At 58.5% G+C, this 17,917-nt stretch overlaps 5 protein-coding genes across 9 annotated transcripts in view; 1 reads left to right on the top strand and 4 right to left on the bottom strand.

Moving 5' to 3' along the window:
• The window catches only part of PRDX2 (peroxiredoxin 2), a 146,627-nt gene that overhangs the window by 49,611 nt on the left and 79,099 nt on the right, over positions 1-17,917 (bottom strand). The window lies entirely within an intron of this gene.
• GCDH (glutaryl-CoA dehydrogenase) lies at positions 107-17,715 on the top strand. 2 transcript variants are annotated; one of them, XM_012790434.3, is made up of 12 exons: positions 107-160; positions 11,455-11,583; positions 11,672-11,707; positions 11,996-12,139; positions 12,309-12,371; positions 12,630-12,800; positions 13,517-13,646; positions 13,731-13,947; positions 14,398-14,501; positions 14,752-14,877; positions 15,150-15,310; positions 17,018-17,715. In XM_012790434.3, the coding sequence occupies exons 2-12, from the start codon at positions 11,493-11,495 to the stop codon at positions 17,089-17,091; spliced, it is 1,317 nt and encodes a 438-aa protein (XP_012645888.1). In that variant the 5' UTR covers positions 107-160; positions 11,455-11,492; the 3' UTR covers positions 17,092-17,715. The 2 variants fall into 2 exon arrangements, with proteins under 2 accessions (XP_012645888.1, XP_012645886.1); XM_012790432.3 differs by lacking the exon at positions 107-160 and adding an exon at positions 11,209-11,386.
• Positions 172-2,633, bottom strand: DNASE2 (deoxyribonuclease 2, lysosomal). Its single transcript, XM_012790444.3, has 6 exons — positions 2,352-2,633; positions 2,031-2,211; positions 1,875-1,953; positions 1,435-1,599; positions 1,123-1,320; positions 172-720 (listed from the first exon to the last, which is right to left on the bottom strand). Exons 1-6 carry the CDS (start codon positions 2,435-2,437, stop codon positions 341-343), a joined length of 1,089 nt encoding a protein of 362 aa, XP_012645898.2. The 5' UTR covers positions 2,438-2,633; the 3' UTR covers positions 172-340.
• KLF1 (KLF transcription factor 1) lies at positions 3,330-6,697 on the bottom strand. The gene is made up of 3 exons (XM_012790439.3): positions 6,611-6,697; positions 5,098-5,929; positions 3,330-3,934 (listed from the first exon to the last, which is right to left on the bottom strand). Exons 1-3 carry the CDS (start codon positions 6,695-6,697, stop codon positions 3,759-3,761), a joined length of 1,095 nt encoding a protein of 364 aa, XP_012645893.2. The 3' UTR covers positions 3,330-3,758.
• Positions 16,653-17,917, bottom strand: part of SYCE2 (synaptonemal complex central element protein 2) — a 14,161-nt gene continuing 12,896 nt past the window's right edge. For all 3 annotated transcript variants that reach the window (XM_075998094.1, XM_075998095.1, XM_075998096.1), the window contains exon 5: positions 16,653-16,933. In XM_075998094.1, the coding sequence (XP_075854209.1) occupies positions 16,889-16,933 (45 nt within the window). In that variant the 3' untranslated portion in view covers positions 16,653-16,888. The remainder of the gene's footprint in view (positions 16,934-17,917) is intronic.

Below are 17,917 nucleotides of genomic sequence, written 5' to 3'. Positions count from 1 at the left end.
CTGTTACCTTGGAGAGAGGAGGTAGATTTGGATGGACCCTTCCGGTGTTCCTACTTCCGGTGTTGCCACTTCCGGTCTCACCTACGCACCATCTGCCCCCAAACCCTTAGAAGAGGTGCTGCAACGTTGTTCTGTGACCCGGTGCCCACCTGAAGAAAAGGTAACAGCCTCATCTGCCCATTTCCTTTTATTCCTCAACAACCCTGAGTGGTATGTGTTATGGTTCTCATTTTGCAGGTGATCAGACTGAGTCACAGGGAGGTTAAGGCACACAATTAAGATCATACAGTTAGGCGGCTGAACTGGGATTCAGAGTCGAGTCCAAATGGGTTCCTGAGCCTCAGCTCTCATGGGCTCTGTGGGGCTTCCTGGCCCAGCTTTCGTCCCTACAGGGCTCCCAGGCCTTCACCAGGGGCTGGAAGGCCTTCCAGAGAGCTGGCAGCTGGGCACACAGCATGCCCCCACCCCGGTGCTCCTCTCCTTGGTTCCGATTCATGTCTCCCACACAGGCCCAGGGCCCTTCCGGGGCCACACACCATTTGGAATGGTCCTCTGTGGCACTGAAGGTTGGCCCAGCTGGCCCAGGGAATGCTGTCCGGGTCACATCCAGAACTTTCCAGGTCCCCGAGCAGTTGGAGGGCAGGATGCCTCGAGAGTTTGGCCAGAACTGGACCTGCAGGTTGCTACCAAGGGCTCCCGCCAACCAGCCGGAGTACAGGTCTGCAGAGGAAGGAAAGGGGTCAGGGTCAGGGTCATGGCTAGGCCACTTCCCCATTCTGAACTCAGTCTTTCTCTTTCCTGAGCTCAGTTGTCAATTTTCAACAACTCCAAGAAGGACAACAGTAACATTACTAGCCATTCCCAAATGTCTCGTATGCATTCACATCAATTTTTTAAGGTGGGCACCGTTATCCTCACTTTTCAGATGAGTAAACTGAGGCTTAGGTTAAATACACATCAGACAGCCAGAAACCAATATTCAAACTGGGAACTGTTTACCTCTCGTGTGATTAAGTTTCCCAGAGAGATCGGTCTCCATCCCTGGCTTGTCCTGGGCCATGGGCACAGGAGACACCCCTCTGCAGAGAACGAGCTCTCCCCGCCCCCTGCCTCAGGGCTCACCATCTCCGAATTGTGCAGATTTGACAAAGCTCTGGAAAGTAGCTCCTGCCTGTGACGTGAGCGTCACACTGCTGTTCCAGGGTTTGTCGCGAATGTGGTGGCCCTTGATCACCTCCTCCAGGTCAGGGAATTTCTGGGCGAAGACCCCTTCCAGCTGGTGGTCGTAGACCAGGGGGTAGGTGTAGGTGAGCTGCTTGCCTGGAGGACAAGGGGAGGAGGAGATGTGAGAACTTTCCAGGTTCTGCCTTGGAATCTGGGAATTGTCCTGCCTCACCCCGCCCCCAGCCCTGGCTCTGCTCTTCCTCTACTCACCAATCTTCAGGAACTGGGTAAGGGGGAAGGACACACAGAGCAGGGTCTGCCCGTTGACACGGGCATTGTAAGGCCATCTGTATCCAGCAGGGGAGGGGTGTGGAGGGAAGCGTGGCACACTGTGGACCAGCCACAAGCCCCCATCTTGGCCCATGAGCAAGACACCTAGACCAGAAGAAGGCAGTCAGTGGGGCCTGCTCAGGGCATCCCAGCAAGCCCACCTGCAACCTGGAACACACTCAGTTGGCAGGGGGGCTTGGAGACCGTGCAGCAGGGTCAAGTGTAAATTCTCTTAGTCCAGAGCAATGCTAGGACGAGGAAACAAGCCCAGAGTCCGATTGGGCAGGCACCCCACCCCCCACAAAGGTCAGAGCTTAGCTTGGGAAAAGGTGTAGGGAAAGCATATCCCCACTCCCCCCAGCCCCCAATCCAGGTGTCACCCTTCGTGTGTCCACGCCTGGAAGAGTGCTGATCCCTGCTGGCCTTAGGCGGCTGGTCATTGTAGAGAAGGAAGGCGAGCTGCAAAGGGGTGGGCAAAGGCAACCTGAAGTTCCCGGCACGGACTCGCAGCCCAGGGTCAGCGGGCGCCCCCTCACCTGGCTGGCGTTGCTCCGGTACAGCGGCTGCAGGCTGCGGCCCACCGCCCCCGCCGAGCTGTCGATGAGCCCAGCGCCGTCGCGCCAGCCCCCTGAGTCCGGGTCCAAGTACTTGTACCGCAGCCCGCTCTGCGACGCATCCTGGGACCCGCTATTGATCGGCAGCTTGTACACCACGAACCTGGAGGGCGGGGAGTTCACAGAGACGGAGGAGGAGGGGGGAGAGAAGGATCACCGAGGAGCGAAGCCATCCCGAGGGGTGTCCCCCGGCGCGGCGCCCACGCTTAACCTCGGGGGGATGGCCGGCGCCCGCGCACTCACCAGTCCACGGGCTGCCCCGAGTCCCCGTAGCAGGTCAGGGCCCCGGCTGGGACCCACAGCAGCGCGGCCAGCAGCAGCGGGCTCATCGCAGCTCTGTGGCTGGGATCGAGAAATCTGTGTCGGGACTGTGGGGCCCTGGGTCACGCGCAGGGCCAGGGGCAGCTCCTCGAGCCTCTGACTTGCCCAAACTCGCCCGGGAACTCGGCCTCGGGGCGGTCACGAGAACCGAGATTCCGCCCGGAGACCAGATGGGTCCTCTGGGGGCCGGCTTTCTCTGGGCCGTCCCTCCCTGCAGGCCCCGCCCCCGACGGGGCGGGGCGGAGGCCGCGTCCTGCCTCCCGCGGACTCGATCCCCGATAGGCTCCGCCCCCGGCTCTGCTCAGGCCACGCCCACGGCGGGCCCGGAGGTCCCGCGTCCGATTGCACCTCCCCGAGCCCCGCCTCCGCTCTGCCCCTGGTGGCCAATCTCAGCCCGCGTTCTTCCGTCCCACCCCGCTCCCGCCCTGGCTTCCTGATCAGGCGCAGGTTTGGATTTTTTTCCTTTCCAGCCCTACAACTTTTGCTCTCTTAAGGGGAGGGAGTTTGTGCTCCGGATCCAACCCCCTTTTCGTTCTGCACGTTTTCCCCTGCGGGAGGCCGGGGGGAGGGGGCTTCCCATGCTAGCCAAGGGGTCACTTTGGATGGCGGCAGGGTGGTAGGGCTCTGGGGCCCGGCTGAGGGCTCTTAAGTGGAGGGGGACGGTTGCTGTGAGTGTTCCCGGGGTTCCAGGCACGAGACGGGACAGTGTAGCCTGATCTTGGGGGAGATGAGAGGGCAGCAAGGCCTGCAGGGCCCAAGGGGGGGTTGTCAGAGGTGACGGGTGTCACTGAGGTTTGGGAGATGCGGGTGTGTATGGCTCCTTACGATCACCTCTGGAGGTACAGCCTCCTCCCACCTTCCAGCCCCCCAAAACCCACAGACTCAAGCCAACACTGAAGCTTTATGGGGGGAACATTTTTATAGACCCAGAACCATTCACAGCTCATGCCAGCCACCACGTGGGCGTCAGGAAGAGTCGCGGAGTGAAGCCCCCTCCAGACCCAGGGTCTCTGGGAAGCCTCACCCCCTCCTCTTCCCGCTGTCCAGGGCCTCCTGTGAGCTGATCTGAGTGTCCGTCTGAGTCCGTGTATTTGGTCTGTCTCGCTGGGTCTGCGTGACCGTTTCTCGTCTCTCTCTGTGTGACTCTGGACATGCGAGAACTTCCGCTGGAGGCTCCCCCAGGTCTACGGGTCAGTCCTTGATGCCTCAGTGGGTCTGTGGGGCCGCCAATCCAGCGAGGGTCCGTCTTTGGGAAAACCGCCCTGTGTGGATCCACTCCTGTTCTTCCATCCCCAGTCCCACAGGCCCTGCCCTGTGCCGGGGCAGGGCTCAAAGGTGGCGCTTCATGTGCAAGGCCAGGTGGTCGGAGCGCGAAAAAGCGCGCGAGCAGAGCTGGCAGCGGAAGGGGCGCTGTCCTGTGTGCTTCCGGTAGTGGCGGGTCAGCTCGTCCGAGCGTGCAAACCTCCACCCGCAGCCGTCCCAAGTGCAGGCGTATGGCTTCTCTCCTGGGGGCGGGGGTGCGAGGAAACTGTGAGCGCCGTTGTCCACCCCCTGGTCCCCTGCCCTTTACTCAGTCTGGCTGGGACTAGGGCGAGGCAAGGGAAGCACCTACGCGGCAAAATTTAGGGGCCATCCAGCATCTGCACCCAGGTCTCACCCTCTGCAACCCTGAACCTTCCTCTGCACCAGTGGCTAGCACCACGCCCTTTCTCATTTCCTGGGCCCAAGCCCGTCCCCTACTCCACTGGCTCCACTTCTTGTGCTCTGGCACCCTGTCCCTGCACAATACTGTCTCACTGCCATCCTTTGGTCCTGCTGCTTGTGTTCCAGCTTCCATGCACCACGGGACCTTGCAGCTGCTGCCCAACCTTGCCCTAGATCTTGGTCTCTTGAGCCCTGAAATCTACTCGCGTTCCAGGCCCTGTCCCCAGTGATTACTCTCTGTCCCTGCTAGACATGGCCCTGCCCTCCTGCTCCCCAGGGACAGGTCTGTACAGTTGTCTGGACCCCCTTAGGCATAGGCCTCCCCCCTCCTCTGTTCCATGGCCCCGCCCCTGTCTTCCACTCCTTGGGATCCAGCTTCACCTCCTATGCCTACGCCCCTCTTCTGTTTCCCAGCTGTTTCCACTGTCCTAGACCTGCCTCCACATCTGGGCCCTTCCTTTGTGAGCCGCCCCTGAAACTGATTCTGCCCCTGTCTCACCCCGGGGCCCCAGCCACACTGCGTACACGTCTGGTGGCGCCTCCTTGCCAAGCAGCCACGTGCCTGGGAATACCATGGCTCCTGAGACCCTGGCATTCCAAGCTTGTCCACTCTCAGAAGCTTCCCCACTCTAGCCCCGTCCTGCTTTCCGCTCCTCCGCTCATCTGTGGCCCAGGTCTTAGCCGTCAGCTCCCCACCCTCTCTTTGCCCCTACCCGTTTTCTAGACCGCTGCCTGGGTCCTCTGCCCCTGCCTGAACTTCCGGGCCCGCCCCCTGCCGCCTCTGCCCCGCCCTTGCTCCAGGACCCTGCCTTTAGCCCCGCCTCCGGCCTTCCAGTCCCGCCACTTGCGCCGGGTCTCTGCCTCTAGCTCCACCCCTTGCTCCTGGATTTCGGCTTCCCGGTCGCGCTGGACTCCCGGGCCCCGCCTCCAGCCCCGCCCCCAGGCCCGGGCCCCGCCCACTCACCGGTGTGCGTGCGCAGATGCGCCTTCAGGTGCGAGCTCTTGGTGTAGCTCTTGCCGCAGCCCGGGTGCGCGCACGTGTGCGCCGCCTGCCTCTTGCGCGCCCACGAGCGCCGGCTGCGCTTGGACTGTGCGGCTTCGGCGGTCGCGCCTGGGTCTCCTGCGGTCCCTCCGAGTCCGGCGCCCGCCGTCCCGGGTCCCAGGCAACTCAGGAAAGAGGGGCGCGTGGCGGGGCCGGGCGCGGGCGCTGGGAGCCCGCGGAAGAGCTGGAAGTGCCCTTGGTACTGCGGCGTCGGGTACAGCGCGGGGTACCCGGACAGCAGCCCGTAGGGGGCGCCCGGCGCCGTGGGCACTGAAAACCCGGTCCTGGGGAAGTAGCTACCGGAGGAGCCGGCGCCCGGCGCGGGGTACACCGTCTGCAGCTGCAGCGCCTTGGGCTCGGGGGCCGGGGCCAGGGCTGGGCCCACGAAGGCGTCCGGGGTCGGGGCTCGCAGGACAGGGCGCGCCCAGCCCAGGGGCTCCTCGGGACCCAAGAGCCCAGCCACCGACCCCGGGCCGGCCGCATACGCGCCCCGAGTCTCGGGCGGCGGCGGCGGCGGGTATTGCGCCCCAGGCCCCTCGCCGGGCGCCAGAGCGCAGGTTCGGGGCACGCCACCCTGCTCCGGGACGGAGAAGTTGGTGAGCAGGAGATCCAGGTCCCAGGTGACATCTGCGTCCCTGTCATTGTCTTCGTCCTCCCTGGGCGGGTCCTCCAACTCCAGCTTCACGTGGGGGGGCTGCCCCATGGGGGCGGGGGGACCCGGGCCCATATCCTGCTCCTCTTCAGAGCGCCACCACTGCAGGAGGGAGCGGGCGGTTTGAGGCTTCGGTGGACACGAAGGGACCCCAAGTGGGGACAGCAAGGGCTGGGCGCCCTGATGGGGACAGCCTGGCCAGAGGCTTTGGAAAAGGGTCTTTTCCTGTCCGTTGTCAGTCTATCCCACTCCCCCACGCTGCCCCCCCCCAAGCCCCTCAGCCCCAGGGACAGAGGAGGATCAGGTCTGGCTGGGGACAGAAGATAAGACTTCCATTATCTGGAACCACACTCAGAGATGGGGGAAGGGGTAGCAGAGCTAGAGATGAAAGGCTGGGAGGGCCCCAGTTGTTGACTCAGTTTCCCCCCCTGAACCTCTCTCTCCTTCCCTGTCTCCCAGCAAGATTAATTACCAAATGTTGGGTGTCCCCAGGCATATTCACCGTTCTCCACCAACGTGCAGGGGTTGTCTCTCTCAGCCTAGACCCATGTGGGTGTTCGGCTCAGAGCCTCAGTTTGCTAATACAGAAACAAGCCCTACCCAGAGCCTCAGCCCCCTAGACCACCCTCCCCCAGACCAAGCTTAGATCCCTGCCCCGGGCCGCAGGGACCTCAGTCCTGGCCAGGTCTCTTGATTCCAGGACAAGGTACAGGCCTGGCCCCCATGCTCTGTGGCTGTGGCCCTGGGTCCCAGCCACCCCACCCAGACCTCGCCTGGCCCTACCTTGAGGAAGTCCTCCTGCGCCTCCGGGAAAGGGCCCAGGGCGGTGAGTGTGCCGATAGAGGGCAAGGCGGTCTCTGCTGCGGCCATGGCTGGCTGGCGCCCACCCTGGGCCTCAGGCCTCCTCTCCCTTGGCTGCCTCGTGGGCTCTGAGGCTCTGATGGCCTCTTGGAGGGCTCCTCTCTGCCCTCAGCTGATTGGCTGCAGCCCCTGATAAGGGGCAGACAAGGCGGGGGGTCACTGTTTCTGGGGAACAGATCTCGCTTCAGCCTGTTTGTGGCTGGGCCTTGAATACTGACCCTGCATCCAAGGCCACGTCAGACATCAGGGGCTGGGGGCTCAGTGGTTGGGGGTTCAGGTACAAAGAAAGGCACTGGATCCCCAAAGAAGGAGAGACTTGGGGGCCTGGTCTCTGTTTACCTTCCTGGAGAAGGGGTGACAGGTAGCATAGGTATGCTGGGAACAGTCTGTGGGACCCCCTGTCCCCCAAGCAGGGCTCTGCAACCGTCCCCCTCCCCAATAAACAGCAACAGCCATGCTGATGGCGGGACTTGGCACGAACTCCCTGCCAAGCATTATCAGACACCCCAGATGCTGGAGGCTGCTATCAGGTGGGGGCCCAGACCAGCCAGAGCTCTGTCCCCTGGTGAATGGGGGGGTTGGGGGATTGGGTCTTCAAATAAACATGGCTTAAATCGCCTGGGTTGGGAGCTCCTAGCATCTGAGCACTGTGGCAGGAGGGAGCCCCTTGCCAAGCAGCCCGCCAGTGTCTGCCATGGGCCCTCAGTTGTCACTGCATAGGACCGTGGAGGCAGCTGAGGCCGGTGCAGTTACAGCTGCTCCAGTGCAACGCGGGCCGGGAGGGAGGCTGGGACTGCTGGATCATGCCACAGGCTGTACCTGAACTGCAGCAGACCCATACGGTGGCTCTGCCCCTAGCTGCTGCTTGATTTTTGCCAAACATGGGGCCAAGATCTGAGGTTCCACAACAGAGACCTCCACTCCGGTGCCCTGGGAGCCTGGGTAGGGGACATGGACACACATCACAGACACATCATGTATAGTCATACAGCCATGCAATTACATAGTGACACAATCTCCTGGTCCCTTGGTCATACCTGCACATGTAGTTGTGTGTCTGTGCATGCATATAGACCAATCAGGCAAAATTCCACAATCCCACTGACACAATTTAGTCACAAGCCACCAGACACACAGGGATTCCTGAAGGTGTTGTACAGAAATATTGGAGAACGCAGTCCCACAAGCTGATAAAACACAGATGTAACCTCAGACACTAACACACAAAACGTGAGCTGGGTGTCATGGTTCACACCTGTAATCCCAGCATTTGGGGAGGCTGAGGCAGGAGGATCACTTGAGCCCAGGAGTTGAAGGCTGCAGTGATCACAGCAATGCACTCCACCTTGGGTGACAGAGTGAGATCTCATCTCGTTAAAAAAAATGGTTAGGCCGGGCGCGGTGGCTCACGCCTGCAATCCTAGCACTCTGGGAGGCCGAGGCGGGAGGATTGCTTGAGGTCAGGAGATCAAAACCAGCCTGAGCAAGAGCGAGACCTCTCTCTACTATAAATAGAAAGAAATTAATTGGCCAACTAAAAACATTTATATAAAAAATTAGCAGCGCATGGTGGCACATGCCTGTAGTCCCAGCTACTCGGGAGGCTGAGGCAGGAGGATTGCTTAAGCCCAGGAATTGGAGCTTGCTGTGAGCTAGGCTGACGCCACGGCACTCCAGCTTGGGCAACAGAGTGAGACTCTGTCTCAAAAAAAAAAGAAAAAAAAAGGTTCATTTTATGTGTGTGAATTTCACCTCAATTAAACAGAATGGCTGGAATTGGAGTGGTTTTCCAGCAAGGAAAACAAGAGTTTCTCTTGGGGAAAGATCTCCCTGGTTTAGGATCAAGCACTACACAGGCATGTCTGGCTCTGAAAGGTGAGGCAAGAGGACAAGAGTCCCAAGAGAGAAGAGGGAGGCATTTGGCTGGGGACAAGGGCCCCAGAAGTATGGCCAGGAGGGTTGATGCACTTCCCAGGGTAGTAAGGTCTGAGCCACAATTTGGGTTATTTATTTATTTTTGAGACAGAGTCTCGCTTTGTTGCCCAGGCTAGAGCGACTGCCGTGGCGTCAGCCTCGCTCACAGCAACCTCAAACTCCTGGGCTCAAGCGATCCTCCTGCCTCAGCCTCCCGAGTAGCTGGGACTACAGGCATGCGCCACCATGCCCGGCTAATTTTTTCTATATGTTAGTTGGCCAATTAATTTCTTTCTATTTATAGTAGAGACGGGGTCTCGCTCTTGCTCAGGCTGGTTTTGAACTCCCCACCTCGAGCGATCTTCCCGCCTCAGCCTCCCAGAGTGCTAGGATTACAGGCGTGAGCCACTGTGCCCGGCCACACAATTTGGGTTTTTAAGTGTGTAAATTGTCATGTCCCTCTGATATCACCTGAGAATTGGAGAGCTGCTACACCCACAGCAGCTCCAGGGCAGAAAGCTTTGGGGAAAGGAAGGAAGGAAGGAGAGAGGCCACTGTCTGCAGGACAGAGGTAACCAGAACAAGTACTATGTAGAATCCCAGACATTTCTGGGTATCGACGAACTCCCTCTGTGTGAGGAGGAGGGTTCAAACCATTTTGTTTGGAGATTAATGGTAAGAAGGGCCCAGAAGGTGGGAGGGTCCAGGGACACCCAGGTCCCAAGCATTTAGGGATGGGAGCAGAGCATGTTACATCTAAAACTACACAGAGGGTTGACGTGGCAAGAACTGTTGACCTGGACAACATGTTGAGACCCCCATCTCTACAAAAGAATTTTAAAAAATATCTGGGCATGACGCTGGGCACAGTGGTTCATGCCTGTAATACTAGCACACTGGGAGGTCAAGGCGGGAGGATCACTTGAGGTCAGGAGTTCGAGACCAGCCTGAGCAAGAGTGAGAACCTGTCTTTATGAAAAATAAAAAAATTAGCCGGGCGTTGTGGCACACACCTGTAGTCCCAGCAATTTGGGAGGCTGAGGGAGGAGGATCGCTTGTGCCCAGGAGTTTGAGGTTGATGTGAGCTAGGCTGATGCCACGGCACTCTAGCTGGGGCGACAGAGCAAGACTTTGTCTCAAAGAAAAAAGCAAGGAAAAAGAAAAACAAATAGCCACAACACAAGCACTCCTGCCACCACAGACACAATCATACACAGATACTAATCATCTAAGAAGCACATGTGCACAGACACAATTTTATGCAAATATAGAACATTACTACAGACATACTCATAAAGACATAACTTTTTATTATTTTAGAGACAGGGTCTGCCTCTGTCACTCAAGCTAGGGTGCAGTGGTGTGATCATAGCTCCCTTCTGCCTCTGCAGTAGCTAGGGCTACAAGCAGGCACCACCACACCAAGCTGGCTGTTCTATTTTTATAGAAACAAGGTCGCCATGTTGCCCAAGCAGGTCTCGAACCCCCGTCCTCAAGAGATCCTCCCGCCTCGAATCACAAAGCTGCTGGGGTTACAGGCATGAACGCCCAGCCAGGGCAACACTTAAAACTATTAACAGCCTTAAATAAATACACAGTTCCAATCACAACTACAGAACACAATCAGAGTCATATAACATCATAGAAACACACAATCAACACCACAAAACAGGCGGGGCGTGGTGGCTCACGCCTGTAATCCTAGCACTCTGGGAGGCTGAGGCGGGCGGATTGCTCGAGGTCCGGAGTTCAAAACCAGCCTGAGCAAGAGACAGATCCCGTCTCTCCTATAAATAGAAATTAATTGGCCAACTGATATATAGAAAAAATTAGCCGGGCATGGTGGCACATGCCTGTAGTCCCAGCTACTTGGGAGGCTGAGGCAGGAGGATCGCTTGAGCCCAGGAGTCTGAGGTTGCTGTGAGCTAGGCTGACGCCACGGCACTCACTCTAGCCTGGACAACAAAGTGAGACTCCATCTCAAAAACAAAAACAAACAAAAAAACCACCACAAAACAGGACATACACCTACGTAGAAATAATCACACACACACACACACACACACACACACAGGGTTTCAGTATCACACATTCCAGAGAAACACAGCCCCACAGAAACACACAATCAGGTAAAATTCAACAAATACAACCACAAAGATGCCCCATAACAGCCCCACGAAGTCACAGGCACACAGTCCCGCCCCCACACAGATGCACACTCAGGCACAATCACAGCATAGACCCACAGAATCACACACACACACACACACACAGCTACACGTGCTTCCTGGGACCGACTGTCAGGCAGGTTTGCTATTATAAAATCGCCCACTCGGAGCCCATCTTTCCCCCCACCAGCACCCCATTAGAGGAGACTTAGAAGTCTGGCCTCTCGGGTTCCAGGACTCATTTTTTTCTCATGCCTCAGTTTCCTTATTTAATTCTTGGATCCCTCAGCATACGCCTCCTGCAAATAACCAATCAGGACTGGGCCGAGCCCCCTCCTATGGCCAATGAGAGCGGAAATACAGCTGGCCAATCAGGTCGGGGCACTCGATTTCCGCCCCTTCCCGCTTCTGCTTCTTAAAGGGGCTAATATGCCCGGGCTTGGCGCGCCTGGCTTCTTCACGGGCAGGTCTGCCTCGGTGCCTTTAAAAGGCAGAGCTGCGGGGGAACCGGGTCTTAGGCGGAACCAACGAGAAGCTTCGCTCGGCCTCCGCTCCACCGGCCCGGCGGAGGTCAAAGGCCTCCGGCAGTTGCGCTCCGTGGGCTGGGAGGCCGCAGGTGAGGAGGGCGCGGGAGCCGGGGCCGCAGCCGGGAACCGCTCGGCGCTGACGGCCCCGCTCTCGCAGGTCGCCGTCGTTGCTCCGCTCGCCCGTCCGCTGCCCGCATGGCCCTGAGAGGCGTCTCCGCGCGGCTGCTGAGCCGCGGGCCCGGCCTGCGCGTCCTGCGCGCGTGGGTCTCTACGGCGGCGCAGACCGGTCAGTGCCGGCCCGGGGATGGGGTGCAGAGGGAGGGCTGGGGGCTCGGGGACTTCCCTGGGGTGACTTTCCCGTCCTGTGTTTGTAGAGAAAGGCGGGAGGACTCAGAGCCGACTGGCCAAGTGTAAGGACCCCTGGTCGCGCCGTGCGTCTTCAGCCCCTGTCTGCCTGCCCCGGGCGGACTGTGTCCCAGAATCCGAGAGCTGCCCGGGCGGGGTGGCAGGGTCGTGCGCAGGGTCAGAGGCGCTGAGGTATGAGTGTCTTGTCCCTGTGGGGTCAGAGAAAGGTCACCTTTCCGGTCCTGTTTGCAGCCCGCTTCAGCAGGGAGCCAGATCAGGGTGGAGGGGTGGAGAGGAGGGCGTGGTGGGTGGGCGGGCGGGCGGACTTAGGCCACCTCTGGTCCCCTCCCCAGCCTCGCATCCCCAGTTTGACTGGCAGGACCCGCTGCTGCTGGAGCAGCAGCTGACGGCAGATGAGACCCTCATCAGGGACACCTTCCGCAGCTACTGCCAGGAGCGACTCATGCCTCGCATCCTGCTGGCCAATCGCAACGAAGGTGCCCGGGTGGGCGGTGGGTGCTTTGGGGCTGCTCATCCCACTGGAGCCTCACCCTCCGTCATTCACACCAGCTCTGCCTGTCCTAGCCTCGGGGCCCCTCTGTCCCTGGGGCTGGAGCCTGCAGCAGGCTAGGGTTGGACCTGAACTTGGCATGTGTCCCTTTGCAGTTTTTCATCGGGAGATCATCTCGGAGATGGGGGAGCTGGGTGTGCTGGGCCCTACCATTAAAGGTAGGGATAAGTTTCTCTTTGCATTCTGTGCCCCCCCCCAGTGTCCTGAAAAGCCCCCTTCTTTCCCTGAGCCATGGTTTCCTAGTCTGTAGAGTGGGGCTATTATCCTTCTGACAGTGGCTGTGAGGAGATGCATAACCTTCGGCTCGATGCCTGCCTCCTTGTGTGCCCCTGTCTCTTGGACCCCAGGGGTCCCTGGTCCCAGTGTGGGCAGGGCTTTGTCCTCTGTTGTCCTACCTTCTCCTCCTCTACCACCAGGGTATGGCTGTGCTGGGGTCTCATCTGTGGCCTACGGGCTTTTGGCCCGAGAGCTGGAGCGGGTGGACAGCGGCTACAGGTCAGCAATGAGTGTCCAGTCATCCCTCGTCATGCATCCTATCTATGCCTACGGCAGTGAGGAGCAACGGCAGAAGTACCTGCCCCGGCTGGGTGAGCAGCTGCCTGTGGGGCCTGGTGGAAGGTAGTCCCCAAGGTCTGGAGCTCAAGGGTGGGACTGTCCCCTGAGCCCATCCTCTGTCCCTATCTCAAACATAGCACCAGTGGTCACTCAGACCCTCTGCCAGGTCCTGGTCCTCACCTGCACATCTGATCCCATGCCAGCCCTAACTGTCCACTCCTAGGTGTCTCTCAACTCTACTCCTCTGTCACCACTATCATTTCCCTCCTGGTTCACTTTCTTTGCCCCCCCCCCCATCCGAGCCCGAAGTTCAAAGTCTGAACTTCTTAACCAGGTCCACAAGGCCCCACGTGACCAGGCCTCTACTGGCCTTTCCACCTCGTCTCTGGCCACTCTGGACTGGTCCTCCCCAGCTCCCAGACTCAGCTACTTGAAATTCCCCAAATGTACCGTCAGGCCTTTGCATGTTCTGTTCCCTCTGCCAGGACCGCTTCTCCCACACCTTTCTGCCTAACAACTCCTGCCCTTCCAAACAGTTTGGCCAGCTCCTTCCTGACTCCCTGGGGCGTCTTCCACATTATGGCATTGAGATTCTGGCCGGGAGGCACCTGTCTCCCACACCCCTGGGAATGCTGTGAAAGTAGGGCCTTGGTTATGAGGCCTGGCTCATTGGCAGGGGTGACAGTTTTTGGTTATTGGAATGGATTAAGAGGCCAGGTGGCCCCATGACCATGTCTTGTGTCTGCAGCCAAGGGGGAGCTGCTGGGTTGCTTCGGGCTCACGGAGCCCAACTGTGGGAGTGATCCCAGCAGCATGGAGACCAGAGCCCACCACAACCCATCCAACAAGAGCTACACCCTCAATGGGACCAAGACCTGGTGAGGGGTCTGGGCAGCAAGTGGGTGAGTGGACAGGAGCAGGTGGGTGGTGGCCAGACCCTTCACATACTGTCCCACCGCCAGGATCACCAATTCGCCTGTGGCCGACCTGTTTGTAGTGTGGGCTCGGTGTGAAGATGGCTGCATCCGGGGCTTCCTGCTGGAGAAGGGGATGCGGGGCCTCTCAGCCCCCAAGATCGAGGGCAAGTTCTCCCTGCGGGCCTCGGCCACGGGCATGATCATCATGGATGGCGTGGAGGTGCCCGAGGAGAACGTGCTGCCCAACGCGTCCGGCCTGGGGGTGAGCAGCGGCCACCTTGGGAAATGGTGTAGGGTCACTTGCCGGGTCAGCTTTCTCAGGCAGGCGTGCTGGGGACCACACTGACAAGCTCCCTCTGCCTGTGGAGCTCACACAGTGATTCTGGGAGGCTCTGCCCAACTCACAGATGTACTAAAAGATGCCCGTTTAGTGACCATCTTGCTCATGCTGGCTTTGCCCGGGACACACATGGGCCTGGACCGCCTTAATCTTTGACTCACGTGCACCTTCCTGTGTCCTGAGCACGGAACCCAGATGGGGGGCTGGGCAGAGTGGTGTGCAAACCAAGAGTGAGCAGGCACGGCGCTTCGGTGCCAGGCCCCCTTTTCTGGGGTGTCTGGGGAGGGAGCTTTCCCCTGCTTCAGAGTCAGTTCTGCACAGGCCCTCTCAGTGTCCCCTGGGTGGGGCTGAGGCCCCTTCTCAACCCTACAGGGTCCCTTTGGCTGCCTGAACAACGCCCGGTATGGCATCACCTGGGGCGTGCTTGGAGCCGCCGAGTTCTGTTTGCACACGGCCCGGCAGTATGCCCTGGACAGGTGTGTGGGGGCTGCCATGAGATGTCACGGGGTATGGGGTGGCTTGGGTTCCATCCACTACCCTACCCAGCAATGACTCGCCAGACCCTGCCCACCACGCCTAAGTTCCCTGCTCTGTGAAGTGGCCAGTGGAGTCCTCCTGAGCAGGGAAGGGCTGAGTGAACAACAGGGCCAGGGTGAGCCCTGGGGAGGCTTCCTGGAGCAGGAGCCCTAGGACGGTGACTGCCCTTACCTGCCCTTGCCCGTCTAGGATCCAGTTTGGTGTCCCACTGGCCAGGAACCAGCTGATTCAGAAGAAGCTGGCTGACATGCTCACTGAGATCACGCTGGGCCTCCATGCCTGTCTGCAGCTCGGCCGCTTGAAGGATCAGGACAAGTAGGGGCTGCACATGGGGGGGCAGCTGCGGCCAGAGCCTTTGTGCTCTTCCCGGGGAAAAAGGTCCTTCCACATGGTGGCCCGGGGAACCTGTCCTTTCTCTCCTGCCTCTTGGCCTTGATGGGCCTGGCCAGGGACAGCCCCACTGGTCTGTCACTGGGAGCTCAGTGGCTGCATTAGGGGAATTCCCGCCCCCTATTAGGTTTGCCCCCCCCCCCAGCATTGGGACGCCTGGACGCCCAATGCTTGTTATGTGCATGTGCCACTCCCAGGGCCACCCCAGAAATGGTCTCCCTGCTGAAGAGGAATAACTGTGGGAAAGCCCTGGACATCGCTCGCCAGGCCCGGGACATGCTGGGCGGGAACGGGATTTCTGACGAGTTTCACGTGATCCGGCACGCCATGAACCTGGAGGCCGTGAACACCTATGAAGGTAGGAGCTAGACCCGTGGTGGTGGGGGTCACAGTGGCCTCAGTGTCTGGGGCAGGGATAGGCCCGAGTCCTACTCCACCAAGTGACAGTGTGACCTGGGGCAAGTCACAGCTGGGTGTCCCTCATCTGGAGTTGCTCACATGGGACTGTGGAAGTAAAGTGCTTCATGCACCAAACAAAGGCCACGATCAGGCCATGCGAGGACCTCCCAGCCCTTTGTCCCAGATGTTCGGAAGGAGGGACATTCCTAAGGCTGAGGGGCAGCCTCCAAGGGCATCCCTGGAGTGAGGCACACTCCCCAGCGAGCTGGTGGACGGAAGGGGGTGAGAGTGAAGCTACACACAGGAATCACCACTTGATTTTGTTAAGAGAAAAGGGAAGGCCTTTGAGGCGGGAAGATCATTTGAGCCTAGGAGGTCAGGACCAGCCTGGGCAACATAGTAAGACCCCATCTCTACAAAAAATTTTAAAATTAGCCAGGTGTGGTAGTGCATGCCTATAGTCCCAGCTACTTGGGTGGCTGAGTATCGCTTGAGCCCAGAAGTTCAAGGTTACAGTGAGCTAGGATCATGTCACTACACACCAGCCTGGGTAACAGAGTAAGACACTATATCTCTAAGAAAATTTTTAAAAATTAAAAAGAGAAAAAGAAAAAAGTTATCTGCAGACTGTGGTGTATGCACCCTAAAACTAGTGGTGACTCACATGGGGGCTGAGGGAGCCCCTTGCTTGGTGAGAAGACAGATGTGGAAAAATATAATTAAGAAAAAAAGGGGAAACCAGTATGAGCTGTGCAGAAAGAGGGAGATAGGAGCTCCCTGGGCAGAGAAGCTTCTAGATAGAGAAGACAGCATTTGCAGAAGTGCCTTCCCTACACTCTTCCAGCAACAAGAGAACTGAACCAAGGAGGGGGTCCCACAGCCCCAAATCCTGCTTCCATCAGGCATTTGGCCGGGACATTCCAGAAACAGCATGAGGGAGGGCTGGAGAACTGAGTGATCCTACAGGCATGGGAATGGCCCTTAGGACAAGCAGAAGGGGGGACAGGTCAGATTTGCACTTTAGAAAGTAAACAACTATTTTCCTCTCTGAAAGGGAAGCCATGACCTGCCTCCTGTCCCTGGACCCTGGGAAGAGCAAGGGCGGGCGCGAGGGATGGGCTGTGGGGGCTCTGGGATGTGCAGCTTCAGGTGGGGGGAGATCAGCCGTACAAGTGATCGTTTCTGTGATGTGTTTGCTTTCCCGTCCCTCCCGTGGGTAAGAAAGGACTTGCCACGTTTCCACCTAGCTAACGGGCCCTCGGCCTCTGTGGGAAGGAAGCTTGGCTGGGTTGGAAAGTCAAACATTTAATCAACTGAGCAGGGTGGGAGTGGGGGACTTGCCAAGTGTGGGGAGCGCTCAGGCTGGGGCCACACAGGGGCCAGACTTACTGCATTTTGGGTTGTTTTTTTTTCTCTTTTTCTTTTGCCAAGATGTATTACAAAACTATGAAAAGAAATTTTTTCAGCATGGCCCAAACGGTGGCCTCTGAGCCTTCTCTTGGTGGCTGTCACTAAGGCGTGGGTCTCCGAGCAGCTGTCAGCATTCACTATCTCTGTGGGCCTGTTCTTCTGAAGTAGTGGCCTGGGGGGGGGGACATGAAGACTGATGTTACGGGGAATTTGTGATCTGTTAAGACTCTACACTGACCGTATGAATCTTGTCCAGGTACACATGACATTCATGCTCTGATCCTCGGCAGAGCTATCACGGGAATTCAGGCGTTCAAGGCTGGCAAGTGAACCTGCTTCACCAGGGGCCCGATGCTCTGAGGCCCCTTCTCAGAGGGACGCCTGGCTGGCCCCTGGGAATGCTGTGCTCTGAGCTTAAGGGAGGTGGCGGATGGAGCCAACATTTATGACGGGAAGTGAGAGACAGATTTTAAAATATCAATTCCCTTCTGAAGTTGTTGCGGTGTGCTCTTTAAAAAGAAGATGGAATTCTCTGGAAAGTTTCTTAATCCCACTTTTAACCATGGATGGGAACAAACTCCATTTAACCTGGAACACAGCAGCTTCTCTCGAGGAAAGGAGAGTGACCCTGCAGCAGCTTCCTCAAGACCACCCTGGTGTCTGACCGACCAGTCTCCTGTCACGCCAAGGGTTCATTGTGTGCCCTCTGACCCTCCCATCTGGGGGCAGTGCCTTATGCTGGACGTTGGCAGGACACAGGAGAGGAAAATAAAGAATCTGCACGTCTGACCCCACGGTGTCGGGCCACATTTACTGGTAACGACCTGAGAAGTAGTGTCACAGCCACAGGAGCAGCGAGCATGTTTGGACGTGGTGGGGAGCTCCCCCTACAGAGGTCTGGCCATGTCTGAGTCTTAAACTCTGCCATAATAAATAAACCTGGATTAGGCACTGCCCAGGCCTGGGGGGCACATCCTAGGGCTGTTGGCGGGAAACTGACTGGCAGGGGTGCAGGGCACTGTGTCTTTTCTGACCACACAACATCAGGGAATGACAACAGCCCTGCTTCTTGGCAAGAGTGCCGAGGGCTTTGCGGTGATTGTGGCCCTGTGGCTGCGGGCTGGGTGCCGGGGTTCTGTTCACGCCTACTCTCAGC

Source organism: Microcebus murinus, chromosome 27, assembly GCF_040939455.1.
Source record: "Microcebus murinus isolate Inina chromosome 27, M.murinus_Inina_mat1.0, whole genome shotgun sequence".
NCBI lineage: Eukaryota > Metazoa > Chordata > Mammalia > Primates > Cheirogaleidae > Microcebus > Microcebus murinus.
Note: the sequence above shows the minus strand (reverse complement) of the source record. Positions and strands in the feature narration are given on the sequence as shown.